At 47.4% G+C, this 19296-nt stretch overlaps 1 protein-coding gene across 1 annotated transcript in view; it reads left to right on the top strand.

Moving 5' to 3' along the window:
- GLIS1 (GLIS family zinc finger 1) overlaps nucleotides 1-19296 on the top strand; it is a 224727-nt gene that overhangs the window by 122394 nt on the left and 83037 nt on the right. The window contains exons 2-3 of the mRNA XM_003793104.1: nucleotides 14877-15054; nucleotides 17735-18617. Of these exons, the coding sequence (XP_003793152.1) occupies nucleotides 14877-15054; nucleotides 17735-18617 (1061 nt within the window). The remainder of the gene's footprint in view (nucleotides 1-14876; nucleotides 15055-17734; nucleotides 18618-19296) is intronic.

The raw sequence follows: 19296 nt of genomic DNA, 5'->3' as shown, positions 1-19296 counted from the left end.
TAAATATTTTCTTTGTAGCTGAAAACTTTAGTACACTCAGTAAAACCTATGATAAGAAGACACTTTATAAGGCAAATTCAAATTAAACATGGTTGGCTATTAGCAATTGCTCCTGTCCTTTGTCAAGCATCTTCACAAATGGGGCAGTGAGAGTTCTTTTCTGTGGAGGTTGTGGGGGAATGGATGGGTTTAGGAAGTGACTGGCTCATTATCATTTTCCCAGTTCCTTGCACGGTGTGTACTTTGTGATAACTGGGCTGTTTCTTACATTTTTAGTCCATGAGAACATTTTCCCCTCACATTAAATGGAAAAACCACCCAAAATATCATTTTTAATTAGCTGCGTAATAACACAACTCTACATTTTTCAGTGAAGTTTTTGGACTACATTTGTTAAATCATGTGGGATTTTACTATACTGTATTTAATGGCTACATAAATTTCTGCCGAGTAACTTTATTATAACTCAATCATTCTTCTATTATTGGATATACATTTTATCTCCTATCTTTTCTATGATAAATGATCTTGAGCTGTTATATTAAAAGAAGGTTTGGTTTTTTTTTTTAACGAGAATACCCAGAGTGGTATTCTGAGTACAGTGAAATGCGTTTCCCACACTGTTGGTATAAATTGATATACTTTTAGGAGAGTTTAGACAGCAGGTAGCAAAATGCTTAAAAAATTTTTTTTATTATGTCATATACACATAGATCATGAATACATTTATGCGCATGTGGAGTACAATGTGTTGTTTTTTTATACAATTTGATGTGCTCACATCAAACTAATTAATATAGCTTTGCCTCATTTACTTGATTATTGTGTTAAGACATTTATGCTCTACACTTGATAGATTTGACTTGTACCCTTGCAATGTGCTTTATAGGTGTGGTCCTGCCATTAACCCTCCCTCTATCAAACCTCCCCTCCCTTCCCACTCCATTTCTCTCCTTCATCCTGGGCTATAGTTGTGTTCTATCTTTCATAAGAAAAGGTGAGTAAATATAAGTAGGTTTCACAGAAGTACTGAGTGCATTGGATACTTTTTCCTCCATTCTTGAGATACTTTACTTAGGAGAATATGTTCCAGGTCCCTCCATGTAAACATAAAAGGGGTAAAGGCTCCATCTTTCTTTAAGGCTGCATAGTATTCCATGGTATACATATCCCACAATTTATTAAACCATTCATGGGTCGATGGGCACTTGGGCTTCTTCCATGACTTGGCTATTACAAATTGAGCTGCAGTGAATAATCTGGTGCAAATATCTTTCTTGCGAAGTGATTTTTGGTCTTTTGGATATACTCCTAGTAGAGGAATTGCAGGATCCAACGGCAGGTCAATTTTTAGATCCCTGAGTCTTCTCCAAACTTCTTTCCAAAGAAGCTTGCATTCCCACCAGCAGTGGAGAAGGGTTCCCTTTTCTCCACATCCACACCAACATCTGTAGTTTTAGGATTTTTTATGTGGGCCACTCTTACTGGAGTTAGATGGTATCTCAAAGTGGTTTTGATTTGCATTTCTCTGATGATTAAAGATAATAAGCATTTTTTCATGTGTCTGTAGGCCATGTGCCTGTCTTCTTTGGAAAAGCTTCTGTTCATGTTTCTTGCCCATAGTGAAATGGGATCACTTGTTCTTTTCTTATAAGTTTTATTTCTCTGTGGATTCTGGTTATTAGACCTTTGTCGGAAACGTAACCTGCAAATTTCCTCTCCCATTCTGAAGGCAGTCTACTTGCTTTACTTACTGTGTTCTTGGCAGTGCAGAAGCTCCCAACACATTCTATGAAGCATACATCACCCTGATCCCCAAACCAGGGAAAACCCATCAAGAAAAGAAAAATTATAGACTAATATCTCTAATGAATATTGATGTAAAAATGTTCAATAAGATCCTAGCAAACAGAATCCAGAAACATATCAAACAAATTATGCACCACGACCAAGTGGGTTTTATCCTAGACTTTCAAGGCTGGTTCAATATACGTAAATCTATAAATAATACATCACATAAACAAAAAACAAAGACCATATGATTCTCTCAATTGATACAGAAAAAGCTTTTGATAATATCCAGCATCCTTTTATGATTAGAACACTTAAGAAAATAGGTATAGAAGGGACATTTCTTAAACAGATAGAGGCTATCTACAGCAAACCTACAGCCAATATTATATTGAATGACATAAAATTGAAAACATTTCCACTCAGATCAGGAACTAGGCACAGTTGCCCACTATCTCAACTGCTTTTTAACATTATAATGGAAGTCTTAGCCATTGCAATCAGGCAAGAGAAGGCAATCAAGAGTATCCATATAGGGTCAGAGGAGATCAAACTTTCACTCTTTGTAGATGATACGATCATATACCTGGAAAACCCCAGGGACTCAACCACAAAACTCTTAGAAGTGATTAAGGAATACAGCAGCGTCCCAGGCTACAAAATCAATACTCACAAATCAGTAGCATTCATACATACCAACAATAGTCAAGCTGAAAAAGCAGTCATGGACTCTATTCCCTTTATAGTAGTGCCAAAGAAAATGAAATATCCGGGAGTGTACCTAACAAAGGACACGAAAGATCTCTATAAAGAGAACTATGAAACCCTGAGGAAAAAAATAGCTGAAGATGTCAACAAATGGAAAAACATACCATGCTCATGACTGGGAAGATTCAACATTGTTAAAATGTCCGTACTACCCAAAGCAATCTACAGGTTTAATGCAATCCCCATTAAAGCACCTCTGTCATACTTTAAAGATCTGGAAAAACTAGTACTTCTTTTTATATGGAAACAGAAAAAACCTTGAATAGGCAAGACATTCCTCAGAAATAAAAACAAATCAGGTGGAATCATGCTACAAGATGTCAGACTATACTATAAATTTATAGAGATCAAAACAGCATGGTATTGGCACAAAAATAGAGAGGTAGATGTATGGAACAGAATTGAGAACCAAGAGATGAATCCAGACACCATCATTTGATCTTCAATAAGTCTATCAAAACTTAAATTTGGGGAAAAACTCCCTATTTAACAAATGGTGCTGGGTGAATTGGCTGGCGACTTGTAGAAGACTGAAGCTAGATCCACACCTTTCACCTCTAACAAAAATTGACTCTCACTGGATAAAAGACTTAAACCTAAGACATGAAACCATAAAGTTTCTTGGAGAGAGTGCAGAGGAAACTATTGAAGAAATTGGCCTGGGAGAAAACTTTATGAGGAGGACCCCCAGGGCAATTGAATCAATACCAAAAATACATTACTGGGATCTGACCAAAATGCTTAAAATCTTGCACATCCTTTGATTCATTGGTCCCACGTCTAGGAATCCTAAGGTTGTAAATATGGGTGGACATAAAGGTAGGTTTATAAGGACATTATTACTTGCTTACTTTGAGTTTTTTGTTTTTCTAAATGATGTTAATCCCAACTATGAAGGATACAACCATAAAATGGAATACTATACAGTCATGAAAATTATTTTTAGAAGGGGATTTTTGCATCTGACTATAGCAAATCAGCTTGTGTCACACTAATCTTTACACTGAATAAAATATAAAACCTGGTTGTTTAAAGACATCAAAAAACTAACAAGACAGCCAGGACTTGAGGGACCAACATACTGGAGAGAAGAGAAATGCACTGAGGTAAATATGACACTGTGCCATTTCTTCCTTTTAGACGTTAGCCAATTTGCAAGTAATAATAGGTCCAAGAGTCAGAGAGCTCAGTAGTGTTTTCTGAAGGCTTACTGTGCTAGAGACAGACAAAAATTAGGGTTTAGGGTTACCAAGACAGGTAGATACTGAGGGTCCAAGCTCCTAGAAGATAGGAAGTGCTGAAAAGTAAGTATAACATTCAGTATTGCTTTTCTTTCCAAGATTCACGAGTGACACAGGTTAAGGGGTAGAAAAACAAACAGTGTGGCAGTTAAAAGGTTGAGAAAGAAAGGCAGAGTTTTTAAAAGCTTTAAGTTCTAGGAATACAACTATTGATGGTCAGGGAACCTGGCATCCCAAGCTTTCAGTTGGGGCCCCTGAGGGGCAGTGTCCTAGGAGAAAGGACAAACCAGAACTAGAGCAACTTTTACAAAGACTAAAGCCCAGCTTTAAAATAGCTAAGTCCCAGGCTGGATAAAGATGATCTTTCCTTCTTTTAACTGCCTTTAGAAAGCAAAATAAAATTCTCCATGAATGAAGATAACATAATCTGGAGCCCTTACAAATTTCATATACAGTATTGGGCATTCTGCCAGAAATTAACAGGGATACCTGGAAACAGAACCAAGGGGGAAAAACATAAAAACTGATTTACAGGTAGTCTAGATGTTGGAGTTATCAGAAATAGGATTTAAAATAGCTTTGTTTACTGTGTTCAAGAAAATAGGTTACCAGATAGAAAATTTCAACAGAGATCTGAAAACAATTAAAATCAATCAAATGAAAATTTTAAAACTGAAAAATACAGTAACTAAATTTAAGAACTCAACAATAAATCTAGATGTTAGATGCAGTTAAAGAGAGGATTAGTGACCTGGAAAAATAGTTCAGTAGGCAAAATCCAAAATATTAACGGCAAAAGAGATATGTAGAATATTGGGAAAAGGCCTAACATACATTATTGCCCCAGAAAGGTAGGGGAAAGATAACGGGCAAGGTAATGTTTGAAGTGATAATGGCCAGCGATTTTCTAAAACTGACAGAAGACATCATGCCACGTATTTAAGAAGCCCTGTGAACCTCAAGCAGAATAAACACAAAGAAAGTCACACCTAGGTATAACTAGAAGAGTCACGCCAAACTGGGAAGAAAATCTTGAAAGTAGTCATGGTTGAGGGGGAGGATATAGTACCTTCAAAAGACTTTATAGATAAGTTTCCAATAGAAATTATGAAATCCGTACGACAGTGGCATAAAACATAATATACTAAAAGAAGATAACTGCCAACCTAGAATTCTATACCCAACAAAAATGTCATTCAGAAATAAAGATGAAATAACATTTTCAGACAAATAAATGTTGAGAGAATTCCTTGTATACTTACATTTTTCTTTTTTAAGAGACAGAATCTCTGTTGCCCAGGCTCACAGCAACCTCAAATGTCTGGGCTCAAGTGATCCTCTTGCCTCAGCCTCCCAGGTAGCTGGGCCTACAGGTGTGGGCCACAATACCTGGGTAGTTTTTCTATTTTTTTAGTAGAGATGGAGTCTCACTCTTGCTCAGGCTGGTCTTAAACTCCTGAGCTCAAGCAATACACCCGCCTTGGTGTCCCAGAGTGCTAGGGTTACAGACGTGAGCCACTGTACCTGACCAACTCACAAGTTTTTAAAAAATCTTAATGCAGAACGAAAATGACTCCACATGGAAGCAGAAGAAGGGGAAAGTCTTTTTTTTTTTTTGTAGAGACAGAATCTCACTTTATCACCTTCAGTAGAGTGCTGTGGCATCACACTACTCACAGCAACCTCCAACTCATGGGCTTAGGTGATTCTCTTGCCTCAGCCTCCCGAATAGTTGGGACTACAGGCACCTGCCACAACACCCAGCTGTTTTTTTGTTGCAGTTCGGCTGGGGCCAGGTTTGAACCTGCCACCCTCAGTATATGGGGCTGGCGCCCCACCCACTGAGCCACAGGTGCCACCCCAGGGAAAGTATTTTTTAAAATATTGACTATACAAAACGTTAATAATATCTCATAAGGTTTAAAATATACTGTATATATAGAACTGAAATATTCAATAACATAACCCAGAGTTTTTTGTGTGTGTGCATGTAGGGGCATGGATGCAGTTAAGAGTCCTGCAGTTCTTTCCCTGTTAAGAAACTAGTAAAAGTATAATCATGGGCTGCATGACAAAGTTGTAGACTGCAACAGACTGTGTATATGATGGTGGCCCTATGAGATTGTAATTTGTAGTACCATATTTTTACTGTACCTTAGGTATATTTAGATATGTTTAGATATACAAATCTTATCACTATGTTATAACTGCATACAATATTCAGGCCAGTGATGTGCTGTACAGGTTTGTACCCTAGGAGCAATAAGCTATATCATATAGCCCAGGTGTGTAGTAGGCCCTATCACCTGGGTTTCTTTACATGTACTCTATGATGTTTGCACAACAACAGAATTACCTAAAGAAGCATTTCTCAGAATGTATCCTTGTTAAGTGACACATGCCTGTAGTAATATAGGTTAGACTTCAGTAAGTCAAAGATAACCACTAATATAGAAGAATGTTTGTCTAACTCTAGTAGAAAAAGAAATTGAATAGTTTTTACAATACTGATTTGAAAGAAGGGAGAGAAAAGAACATAGAAGAGGTGGGACAAAAAATAAACCCAGATCTGTGATAATTAATTAAATGTAAATGGTATAAATGGAATAAATATTTAAATTATAAAGACAAAGATTGTCAGCGTGGATAAAAATTGTTTTGTAGAAGAATATTGTAGTAATAAAGTTGTTTTGGATTGTAACAGAAAACCCATCTGTGACAGGCTTAAAACACTACAGGAATTCTGCTGTTCACACAAGAGGTTCTTGGTGGCTCCAGTGCTGTGACTTAGTTTCTCTGCTATTTTTTTTGGTTGAGATGGCTCACTTTATTAATGTTGGTCTCCAGCTAACTTCCCTCGTAATAATTAGATGGTTTCTACTAGCTCACGGGGCCACATGCTTTCTCATTCACATGCAGAGGAGCAGAGAAAACTCTCATCAGACAGAAAGACCAGGATTCTGTCTTATGAAACCACCTTGCCTTACATGCCGATCTTTGAGCCAATCACTGTGGCAACTCATCACCAGCACCTCTCACAGCCTACCCTGGAGTGAGAGTAATAACAACAATGATGGCAGACACTTCACTTAGGCCTGCTGTGTGCTAGGTGCTGTCCTAGGTACTTGATATATACCATTTCAACCTCACAAACTGGCACTAAGAAGCTAAGTCATTTGGCTTAAACACATTTATGGGGTTCTTGTGGTCTGGGATGAGAGACACGGTCAAGGTCACAGAGTTAGTAAATGGCAAAACCAGGATCCAAACCTAGTCATTCTGGTCCTAGAATCTACACTCTTATCCACTGTGCTATACTGTCTATTCTCAAGGTGCATAGATGGATAACAAGAAATATAGGCCCCTACTAGGGAGGGGAAAAGAGGGAATGGATACTGTGTATTATGGACTAAATATTTATGTCCCCATGAAATTCATATGTTGGAGCTCTAACCCCAGTGTGGCCGTATTTGGAGATGTGACCTCTATAGGCATAAAGTTAAATGAGGTCACAGGGTAAGGTCATGATCCTATAGACCGATGGCCGTATAAGAAGATACACCGGAGAGTGCACTTGTGTGCACTGCTGTGTGAAGACAGAGTGAGACGGCTGCTGTCTACAAACCAGAAAGAGAGCGCTCACCAAAACCAAAATTGACTGGCACTTTGATTTTGGACTTCTAGGCTCCAGAACTGGGAGAAAATAAATTTCAGTTGTTTAAGCCACCCAGACTGTGGTATTTTGTTATAGCAGCTGGAGCTGACTAATACACTGGGGAAGCCAGTGCCTTCTGAGTCTGGTGGAGCTGGCCTTGCGTCTGGACCCTACCACCTGCCGTATGACTGTGGGCAAGTACCTTCTTTGCTATGGCAAGTGGGGTTTACAGTACTGGCAGGGAAAGAGCCTAGTGCTGTCTGGCATATCACAGGCAACTCTGTCAACTTCGGTCTTCGTGATATGTTACTATAGAAAACACAGAGTATGGGAAATGTGCTTATTATCCTGGTTTTTTGTCAAAGACATATAGACTCGTAGGAAAATGCCACAGCCGCTGGTTTATTTCAGTATCTGCTGTGGCTCTCTCTGGCCCATGCCTTATAGGTGATGCCAGTTTTCCATGTGTTGCCTGGGTTCATTTCCTAATGTTTTTCTATAATAAATATGTGCTAATTTGGTAGCAGTAACAGAGTCCGAGGGAAAATTGGCCCCTTCGTGTATTTGCTTACATACCTGTACCTGTATTGACGTGTGTGACCGGCCACAGGCTGCTCCTCTCCTGGCCCTGGGCTGGGGCAGGGCTATGGCCTCACGTGGGTTTCTTTGCGGCGCCGTCCTGAGGGGAGCCTGCTCAGGTTTTACTGGCCCAAGTCCCTGTAAATCTAGCCTGGCTTTAAAAGAGAATTTATGGGGTTCTTGTGGTCTGGGATAAGAGACAGCAGGCAGCCATAAGCCCGGCGTGAGGCCTCGAGCATCAGGCCTGCGACTCTGGAGGCCCTGCTGAGGTTATGGCCCCCCCGATGGCTCTGAACGCCCTGAGGTGGCTCCAGGCAAGCAAGGGAGCAGCAAGTGGGCCTCAGCTGACCTATCTGCCGGGCTGTCCACCTTCCTGCTTCTTCTCTTTTGGAATCCCCCTCTCCTTGCTGCTCTCCAGGCCTTGGGTTTTATGAGAAAGGAAAGGGGGGTGATGAGGGAGTACAGTGAGGCAGAGGGGTGAGAAGCATGGACTCAGCTCTCCCGTGTGTCCTTAGATGAGCCGCTCACCCTGCCTGGACCTGGGAAGGGCAGAGCACAGTATCTCCCGCACACCCACTGCACAGAGGGGAAAGCTGAGGCTCAGAGGGGTCCCAGCCCTGCTCTGTCCTAACTGAGCCTGCAGAGCCTGTGTTCTGACTCCCAGAGGAGGCCTCATTGGCCTGAGGCTGCCTTTCTGTGGCTGCTGGCCTTGCTGCCCAGGAAGGCAGGCCTGCCTCAGGAGGCTGTGACTGCATCTCCCAGCCAGTCAAGACAGCAACAAAGACAACTTTATCAGAGTGTTGCCTGAAACAGGCAGGGTGCTAAAAACTCCATACACCGTACCTCACTTACCCCTCATGGCTAGCTATCCCCTGGGGCTGGGGTTCTTATCCCCATTTTAGAGATGAAGAAACTGAGGCTCAGTGGGTGATGTCACTCTCTAGATAGAAAGTTAAGGGAGGAAGCCTTCAACTTAGGTGTTTGCGTGATGAGGCCTGTTCAGTTTCCCCTAAATCACAGAGTCTGGTCCATATCAAGTATCCATAAAGTTAAATAGACAACTATTGAAAATTGCAACGAACTTTATGGACACGCTGTATTAGGCACGAAAGTGAACTTGGGACAGTCCTTCCAGTCATCTACCCTCTTAGCATTTGCAAGTACCTCCTATGTATGTTCTGGGAATGAGAGGAAGTGTCCATAGTGGGGCCCAGGTTCTAGAGAACCTACTCGTGTGACCAGGACTCACCTTTTCCTCAATCTGGGCCTCTGTTTTCTCTTTGATACTTGAAGTCAGTGGGACAGACCATGCCCAGGGATGCACTGACATCGAGCAGCTCTGAGGCTCCCAGATCCTCGTCCCGAAGGCTTTCTCAGACTCGGAAGGAAGCAGGAGTTCAGCTGTGCTTAAAGGCTGGAACGTGGCAGTACAGAGGATCATAATCGACCTCTGATGCTGTGGAGAGGTAGAGATAAAGCAGGTGAAGTGTTGGGCATGCACTGGGCATGCAGAAGGTGCACCCCAGATGGCTGCTCTCTGCAAGGGGTGCTGTGAACTATAAGTGGAGCTCGGGTGGGAAATGTTCCATGAGGAGACGTAGATGCACGTCTGATGGGCTCTGAGGGTCCTGGGAGCTTTGGAAGAATCAGGCTGCCCGTGTGGGATGGTGAGGACGTGTGGCTGCACTGCAGCAAAGCATGATGGGGTGTGAGGGTAACCCCAGGTGGGCAGGTGAGCCTGGGCTGGGGGAGCCAGGCTGAAGGCACTTTCGTTTGTTCAGTGGCCACCAGGGGCCTGCCTTGTGCTCAGTATTTGACAGTGATTTTCATACCATCAGTTCCTCCCATTTCACAGACGCAGGGATATATGATCATTTTAGATGATGAATCCCTGTCTCTCTAACTGCTACATGAGATTAGGGGTTGGCAGATTAACAGCCCAAGAGCCTGTGATCGGTTTTTCTAAATTGAGCTTTATTGGGTCACAGCCTCACTCATTTGTTGGTCACGTTTTGTTTATGGTTATGGTACAATGGCAGAGTTGGAGAGACTATATGGCCCACAAAACCTAAATTATTGACCGTTTTGCCCTTTACAGAAAAAGTTTGCTGACTAGGTGGCTGAGCCAGGGAAGTCTGAACCGTACACTTGCTGTGTGAGCTTGGACAAATCACTTGCCCCCTCCACACCTGCCCAGACAACTAAATCCCAAGGGTTGTAATGATGCTTATAGGTGATGACTATGAAAAGTTTTTTAAAAGTTTTTGTACATTGTAAAGTGCAGTGCCTATTACCAGCTTGGTACCGGGCAGGTGCTAAAAGCTGCTTGTTGGTGAACAAGAAGGCAGTCGTGATGTAGGCCTGCCTGGCCCCCGCTGCTGGCTCCTCCCAGGGCTGCAAGGAGGCGGCATCTGGGCTTTAGATGCTGAATACATCCTTGTCCACTCTCAGGCAGACTTGGCAGGTTTGGGCATAAATTAAAATTCTTGTGGGGAGTCACCTTATATGTGGTGCCACTTTATTGCCAAGTCATTATGGTAATTTGCAAAGCTCTCTGGTGTGTAACTGGAGCTATTTGCTTCAGATTTGCTGGCTATGAGCTCATTCAAGCTGCTCCGTCCTGTATTTGGTGAACCCCAAAGACTCTGGGGTTTATTTTTCTGAGTTTGGGCTCAGAGTTGACCAGGCCTGACCTTTCTGGGGAAACATGTCCCTGCCCTGAGCTCAGGGAAATGCAGAAGAAGTATCTATAATCATCATTACTTTTCCAGGGCTTGCTATGAGCCAGGTAACATGCCAAATTCGTTGTGCCTATAATCTCATCACCATGGCCTTGTGGAATAGGTGTTAGCACCATTTCACAGATAAGAAAACAGGTTTGGGCTTGATGCCTGTAGCACAGTGGTTATGGTGCCAGCCACATACACCAATGGTGGCAGGTTCAAACCCGGCCTGGGCTAGCTAAACAACAACAACTGTGGAAAAAAAAATAGCTGGGCATTGTGGCAGGTGCTTGTAGTCCCAGCTACTTGGGAGGCTGAGGCAAGAGAATGGCTTGAGCCTAGGAGTTTGAGATTGCTGTGAGCTGTGAGGCCACAGCACTCTACCGACGGAGACATGGTAAAACTCTGTCTCAAAGAGGCTTGAGGAGGAAACCAAACCAGATTTCTACCTGGCTTCAGAAGTGCCAGTTGGGGCTCAGCCATGGATTTGCTGTGTGACCAGGGCAGGTCGCTTCCCTCTCTGAGCCTTAGTTTCCTGCCTGTTAATGAAACAGATGGTCAGCTGGTCCCAACCCTGGTATTCTAAGCTTTCTCATCAACTTGTAAGAATGAACACAGCCTCCGTCACGTCCCAGACCTCCAGAGGAGTTTCATGTGCATGAAGAAGGCCAGACCACGGTCTGCTCCTGGCTGCTGTGGCGCAGAGTGAGACATGGCCACTGGGTGCCAGCCCCTCCCAGGGCACCCACTCCTATCCCAGGGCGGTGAAGCAATGCCCACATTTTTTCTGGCAGATTTCAGCTTGTGGCAGGCAGTGGTCTTCCCAAGGGCACCAACATGTCTAGGACACGCGTTAATGGCCCCAGCTTTAACTTCTAGCCTCTGAGAAAGTGTGCAGCCTGGGGCAGAGTGGAGGTTTTGAGAGACCTACGTTTGGGCCCTGGCTGTGGAGTAATTGTACCGTCTAGGATGGTGACTTGCTGCCTCTGGTGCTCAGTGTCCCTCTGCAAGTTTGAGAGATCTATGTTTTCACCCAGAGCACCGTGAAGGTCCCAGGAGACAAGGGCTTGAATGGGTTTGGAGCACCAGGCAATGCCAGCACAATTAGGCTTTTCCTCCCTCCCAAAGCTGGCTTCTTTATTAATTGCAGGAAAATTTTTTACTATATGTAGAGGGGAAGCAGCTGAGAGGCCCCAGTAGTTTGTTTTTTTTGTTGTTTTTTTTTTTGAGACAGAGTCTCAAGCTATACCCCTGGGTAGAGTGCTGTGGCATCATAATTCACAGCAACCTCCAACTCTTGGGGCCAAGCAATCCTTTTGCCTCAGTTTTTTGTTCTCTATTTTTTAGTAGAGACAGGGTCTCACTTTTGCTCAGGCTGGTCTCGAACTTGTGAGCTCAAACTATCCATTTGCCTTGGCCTCCCAGAGTGCTAGGGTTATAGGCATGAACCACCCCACCCAGCCTAGTAGTTTGTTGAGTAATGACTCTTCCCACAGAGGTGGTGGGTTTGAGTTCAGCTTGGCACCCTCCTCTCTGTGTGACGTCACTAAGCTGCTTGACCTCTCTGAGCCTTCGTGTCCTCGTCTATGGATGGGGTGGGCTTACCCGCCTGACAGAGTTATCGCCAAGATTAAAGTTTGGAGCCATCATTATGGTTTTGCTTTTTACTTCCCTAGAGGCTGTCTGGCGTGATCTCCATTGGAGTCAAAGGTAGGAACAGTTATTTGGGGGACTCCAGTTATTCAGCCATTGACCCTGAGGCAGCAGGACATGCACTTTGAAGTCTGGGAGCCCTGGGCTTTCTTGAATCATAGCCCAACCTCTTCCATACCCCTGAGCCTGGCCAAAGGCACCTCATTGCCACAGACCTTGTACTGAGCCCTGCTCCCAGGCTGGGCCCTGGGAAGGTGTGAGAAGCTCCTCACTGCCATTCTCAGGGCCCACTTTCCTTCACTGCAACAGTCCCCCAAGGGAATAAGGGGAGAAGGAAGCCAGAGGCCCCCAAAAGACCTGATAGATCTTCGAAGGGAGCTCAGAACTGCACCCCCACCCAAGCCTCTGGGAGAAAGATCCTGGCGAAACAGCCCCGTGTGATGATTAAGCTCTCTCTGCTCCAAATGCTATTAATGGTCATAAAATTATCCACAGTTTTCTGAGGCCCTGTCCCAGGGCTTGCCTCAATGGGACAATAAAATTGCATGCAGAAACGATTTGGAAAAGGCAGAGACGGCCAAGCAGAGACGGAGTTAAACAAGCGGCAGCCTGCTCTCGTTAACTCAGGCCATTCACATTTGTTACCAGGGATTTCTTTTTAATTAAAAAACAACCAAGTTATTAAAAAATAAGTGTGTGAGGAGCTGGCCAGGCAGCAGCTGAGGCCGGCAGGAACAAGCGTTTTGCGCAGGACGGGCTGAGAGCTCAGCCGGGAAGGTAGCAGGGAGTAGCTGTTCACCTGAGTCCTTTCAACAGGCTCACTGGTGTCTGGGACTCTGGGACCCTGGGCCCCCCACCCTCCCTGGGAGCTTTTGGGCTCTACTTACCTCTCTGCAAACTAAAGTGCCCTGCAGGCCAGCTCTGTCCAGAGCTGTGGGCACCTGGCGAGTTAGCACTAGTGGCACCTGGATAATTGTGTGCTGAAGGGACTGCCTCTGAATGGGCTAGAATTAGGGTTGGGGGGATGGACCCTCAGGGGTGGGCTCACCAAAAGGCCTCTTCTTGTTGCATAGGGATTAAGTTGTAGGGTTTGGGTCTGACAGACCCCAGCCAGAAATCTATCTCACAAGCTTACTAGCTGTGTGTTCTTGGGAGAGTAATTGTACCTTCCTGAGCCTCTGTTTTCTCTTCTGTAAAGTGGGGGTGATGATACTTGTATCTCCCTGAGCTGGCAGTGGTTGTGCTCAAAGGAGACGGGGTGTGAATCACCAGCCCAGGGCCTATCCCTACCACTGGGCAGATGCTGCTTTTGTTGTTATTGACCTTGTCCTCGTGTTAAGGGGTTGACCGGGTTCTGGGATCAGCCTTCTTAATGGTTTATCTTGGTCAGTGTTGACAGTAGTTGGACAAGACCTGGGCCTGTTGGTGTTTTATTGCATCTGTAAGGCACCCAGTGTCTCTGAAGCACATTTAACGGTAAGAACAATCTCCAGCCCTGGTGTACCTGTGAGGTTCCAGCACTGTGCACGGGGCTTTGGCTGCTCTTAGAACCTCACGGCCTCGGTGGAGATACGACAGGGCTGTCTTCATCCCACACCAGGGAAACAGCATCGGCCTGCGCACAGAAGTTTGTCCGAGTTGAGGGTTGGTTTGGGGCGGAATAGAGGCTCACATTGAGTTCTGTGAGGCCCAAAGCTTGTGTTCTTTTGTCCTTGGCATCACTGTGGGAGGAGAAAGGGCAGAGAGCCCAAGAAGGTAGTTTCCAGATTAGCATTCCTCACCTGTAGATGAGCAAAGTGAGGCTCAGAGAGGAGAAGGAGCTCATCAGGACCATGCCTGACATTTCTGACTGTGTATAGTTTTCAACACTCTCACATCTACTGCCTCAGTTAATCTTCATAAAACCCCCGCCTAGCAGGGCAAGGCAGGGCACCAGATAGTTAGGCTGTCAGAGAACCAGAGGACACAGAGGTGTAAATGACCATAAATGCATGTGTGTCTGAGCTGTAACACAATTTGGGACCAGCAGTAACAGATGCTGTTTTGCTTGGTGATTTGAAGAATTAACCCTTTCCAGTCCTGTGTCGGACCTCATCCCACATGATGATTTTCTGCTGTTGTTGTTCATAAACAAAAGTAAACTACTTTATTTTATGTAACCTAAAGTAATCATCAGCTGGGTTCAGATTTACGTTTTTCCTCTTTTAAAACTGGAGGATAATTACAAGTAATCCACCAACCCCTTTTCCACCCAAAATAAATCAGAGCTGAGGAGGATGTGTGGGTGACAGAAAAATTGGATTGGAAAGGGTTAAGTGAGGTCTCTTGGTGCCTCCAACGCAGCAGGGGTGCAGTTAGTGCAGACCCAGGTGCCTTGTCACACCTGCACCCCGGCCTGCCTACCTACAGCCCTGCAGGCCGTCCTGCTCACTTGTCTCCTCCTTCTCCCCGTCTCTCTCTGCCTAGTGAACGGGAGCTACGGCCACTGCACCCCGGGATCGGAGAAGAGCCTGCTGGACCTGGACCTTGCCGAGGGCCCTGGCCCTACCTGCTGTCAAGGCTTATTTCTCTCTGCAGGAACCCCACCACCCCGAGGTCAGCCCCCAGCCTGTGAGAGGCTGCTGCATTTCTCCCACCCTAACAGGTATGTGCCCATGTCCCTGTCAGCTGCCTCTGCGGACACCCTGAGGAGGCCAAGGACCAATGGCTCAGGCCTCACCTAATCTGCTTGGCTGCTGGGACATGTCACACGGGGAAACAGAGGCATGAGAGCACTTAGTAGCACCATGGCCACAGCTTGGCCAGGGCCTTGGGAGAAGCACACAGATGGCTTTATTGAGGTGTTTCCCCATTGCACAAGCTGGGGTGGCTTTTCACAGAGAACCTGTCATTTAAGAAGAGGAAGATTCAGCAATTTGGAATTCTGATTGTCTGAGATCACAGACATCAGCAGACTGGGTAGCTTGGTTTCCTCCACATGGAGAAAGAGAGAAGCAAAGTGAGAAAAGGGAAACTTCTCAGGTCAGGGAAGGAAAACCCAGCTTTGACTTCATGTGGTGTCCAAACCTATATTGCTCCCAGGGAGAGAGGGGTCCTCCCCAGGCCATGTCCTGCCCCAGGAGCCAGCACCCACTGAGCCCAGCCAGGTGACCATTCAGTGTCTGTGCATATCCACGGATGTCCACCTCTGCAAGGGCGTTTCATCAGGTTGCATATGGGAAGGGCCCCAGCTCTGCTTTTCTGTTGCTTGTAACAGATGCCCTGAGACTGGTAATTTATAAGGAAAAGGAATCTGTTTCTTACAGTTCTGGAGGCTGAGAAGTCCAAGGTTGAGAGGCTGTATCTGCTGATGGCCTTCTTGCTGGTGGAAACTCTACAGAGAGTCCTGAGTGGCAGAGGGCAGTGAGGGAGCTGGGGGTCTGTTTGTCTTCTTATAAAGCTACTTGTCCCACTCCTGTAATAACCTGGTAATCCATTGACCTGTGAACAGATTAATCTGCACAGGAGGGAAGAGCCCTCATGACCCACTCACCTTTTAAAAGCCCCACCCCTCAACACTGCCACATTGAGGATTAAGTTTCAAAATGAGTTTTGGAGGGGACAGATGTTCAGACCATAGCAGCTGCCCTCTGGTTTGCCAACAGCCAACTCAGTCACTGACAGACCTCTGTGCACACTGGCCCAGCCCCAGGACCCTCATCCACTGCCTGGGGCTGCTAGCCTGAGACCTGCTTCACTGGCCACGGATTCTAAAAGGTGGCCCAGCTGCCTCTTTGCAGCTCATTCCTTCCCCAGCAGTTTGTTGAGTGCCTATCATGTGCCAGGCACTGTGGTTGGTGCCGGGGTACCTTGGTGAAGGAAGCAGAGATCTCCCGCTGGAGCTCTGCTCCGAGTGGGTATGATGTGAACTAGACGGGTGTTTACTCTTCCTGTCTGGAGTCATTGTTCTGTGAGAATCCAGGTTTCCTGTGGCTTCCTTTGACACGTGTGAGCTGAGGTTGCAGTCCTGCTCTCTGAGGGTCTCACTTGGCTATTTCTCTGTCCCTTCCTGGCTGGAGCTGGGGGGTGCTAAAGCTGCAGGGAGCCAGAGAGGGAGGGGCTGGGGCTGGAAGGTTACCTTGGGAAGCAGAGGGCGGATGATGACCCCACAGCACTAGCTGCAGAGAGCCTGGGACAGTGGCACTGGAATAGCAGTGATAACAGCTCTCCTGTCCTGCCAGCTCCTTCCCAGAGGGCGGTCACAGGGCCCTCTCATCATCCTGGCAGCTGGCCCCTGAGGCAGAGGGGCTTAGTTCTCATTTTACATGTGAGGGAACCAAGGCTCAGACGCGGTGAGGTCACACGGGCGCCCGAGCCAGAATGGGGACAGCACCAAGTCTCCTCTTCTGCTCAGCCAGCCAGTGGGGGTTCTTTGGCTCTCAGCCCCATATTGCTCTCCTGGCCTTTCCCTTTCTCAGAGTGCTCTGGTGTTGGGCAGGCCCTGGGGTCCTTCTCTGCACCTTGCCTGGTCCCTCACCCAGAATGGTGGGTACTTTGGTGTAGGAATCCCCTTGTGCCCCTCAAGCCTAGCCTCCAGTGCAGAGGGCAGAGGGAGTGCCCCACGTTTGGGGGAGATCTCTAGGCACTGCCCACCTGGAGAAGACAGCCACACCCACTCACCCTGACCTCACTCTCACCAGGAAAGAGGTCAGAGTAGCAAAAAGACTTTTGCCCAGAAGTTCTCACCACTGGAGCATGGCTGAACCTGGTGTGTTCCCCATAGTCATTTGGAGTGTCTGGGCCTAAAAGCCTGGCCCCTGCACCCCAGAAGCTGTCCTTCAGTTATGCCTGGTGCCCCTCTCACTGTGACTGTGATTCAACCTCCACTCACTGCCATTAACAATGGAAGACAAGCTACTTGGGGGCAAAACTTCATACGATTAACATTTTTAAAAATTAAGAGAGGTTACAAAACTTAACAAAGATCCAAGGGAAATGTAAGTGGAATTTATGACACACTGGATCTGGATGTTCCTCAAAATGCCAGCCTTAGCCTTCTGTCTATAAAACTCAGGTGTCAGGATGGTGTCCAGGGCTCCAGGGATGGGTGAGCTCCTCGTCCTCTCTCTCTCTCTCCCCCTCTTCCCCTCCACACTCTTTCTTGCTTCCCAGACAACCAGTCCATGTGCCTCCTCTCTCCGCTTATAGCCCTCACCTCCCTCTTCTGCTCTGAACTCCCCTGTCCCTTGGTCCTCAGCTTCCCCTCCAGCCCTTCCAGCCCTTCCCTGGGCCTCCCCCAATGGAGTGCCCATCTTCTCATGACCTCTCTGGCCACTGTCTTCCAGGTCACCCAGATCCCAGGCCACCTATGTGAATGGCAGCCTCCCAGCCACACAACACATCAAGCAGGAGTCCCTGCCCGACTTCCAGGCCATGACAGAGGCCCGCACGCCCCTGTCTGCCCACTGCCGGGCCCCGCCAGCCACTGGCCTGCACACAGACCTGGACCTCCCCACCAGAGGCCTTGCCAACCCCGCACCTTCCGGCTACCTGCTGGGCAACGAGCCCAGCTCTAGCCTGGGCCCCCAGCCTGAGGCCCACCTCCCCGAGGGCAGCCTGAAGCGCTGCTGCCTCTTGGGCCTGCCCACCAGCTCCTCAGCCTCCTCCTCGCCCTGTGCCTCCTCTGACGTCACCCCCATCGCCCGCTGCTCCCAGACAGCTCTGGTCACCTGTATAAATGGACTTCGAAGTCCACCTCTGCCGGGAGACCTGGGGGGCCTTCCCAAGCGGGCCCGGCCTGGCCCTGTGTCCACTGAGAGCCTTGAGGTCAGTTTGCAACTTGAAGCCTGCCGGAAGGGCGGCTTCCTGAAGCAGGAACCTGCGGATGAGTTCTCAGAGCTGTTCGGGCCTCACCATCAGGACCTGCCACCCCCATATCCCCTGCCTCAGTTGCCATCCAGCCCTGGTCTTGGAGGCCTGGGGCTGGGCCTGGCGGGTGCGGTGGTGGCCGGGCAGCAGGCCTGCCGCTGGGTGGACTGCTGCGCAGCGTACGAGCAGCAGGAGGAGCTGGTGCGGCACATCGAGAAGAGCCACATCGACCAGCGCAAGGGCGAGGACTTCACCTGCTTCTGGGCGGGCTGCGTGCGCCGCTACAAGCCCTTCAACGCCCGCTACAAGCTGCTCATCCATATGAGGGTGCACTCGGGCGAGAAGCCCAACAAGTGCATGGTGAGTTCCCACGGTCGCCGGCCTCATCCAGCCTGGCAGGCAGAGGCACCAACTCACTCCCGGGGGAGAGGCCGCCTGGGGCTGGCTGAGGAGGGAAGGAGCAATGCTGTGATGTGGCCACTGCTCAACATGGTCAGTGCCCCAGCACTGGGAACCTTGGTAGAGGGCCCCTGGGGCTCGCGAGGCACCCCATCCCCTACCCTGAAGCATAAATGTGCCTGAGGATGCCACAGGGCCCTGTGCTCTAGGTCACAACAGGCTTGGCCAAGCCTTCTCTTAACAGGGACTCCACGTCCACCTGCTGGGGGTGAAGAACATTTCCTCCACACTGGGCCTCCACACCAGGCCTCCATGGTGGCCTTCCCAGGGAGGCTTTCTGGGCCTTCTGAGCTGCCTGTGGCCTTGGCTTCCGCCAGAAAGCACTGGGCCAGGCACCCGCCTTGAGAGCTGTGGATCCTCAGGGCATGCTTTGGGGGAAGGCTCAGGGGTAGTAGCTAAGGTCCTGGAGAGCAGCAGCAGTGTTGTGGCTGAGGTTGGACCACAGTTTCTGTGGGGGGAGAGAGGCAAGAGCGTGAAGTGTGGCACCCGAGCCTCTGGCCCTTCTGACTGGTCATTTCTGTGTTCTGCTTTCGCTGGGTTAGAACCTGTGTCAGAGGCTGGGACCGTGGTCTTACTCCCT

The sequence above is a fragment of the Otolemur garnettii genome, unplaced genomic scaffold (genome assembly GCF_000181295.1).
Source record: "Otolemur garnettii isolate 467f Iridium unplaced genomic scaffold, OtoGar3 scaffold00066, whole genome shotgun sequence".
In the NCBI taxonomy this organism is placed as follows: domain Eukaryota; kingdom Metazoa; phylum Chordata; class Mammalia; order Primates; family Galagidae; genus Otolemur; species Otolemur garnettii.
The sequence above is the reverse complement of the archived record's forward strand: the minus strand, read 5'-3'. Positions and strand labels throughout refer to the sequence as shown.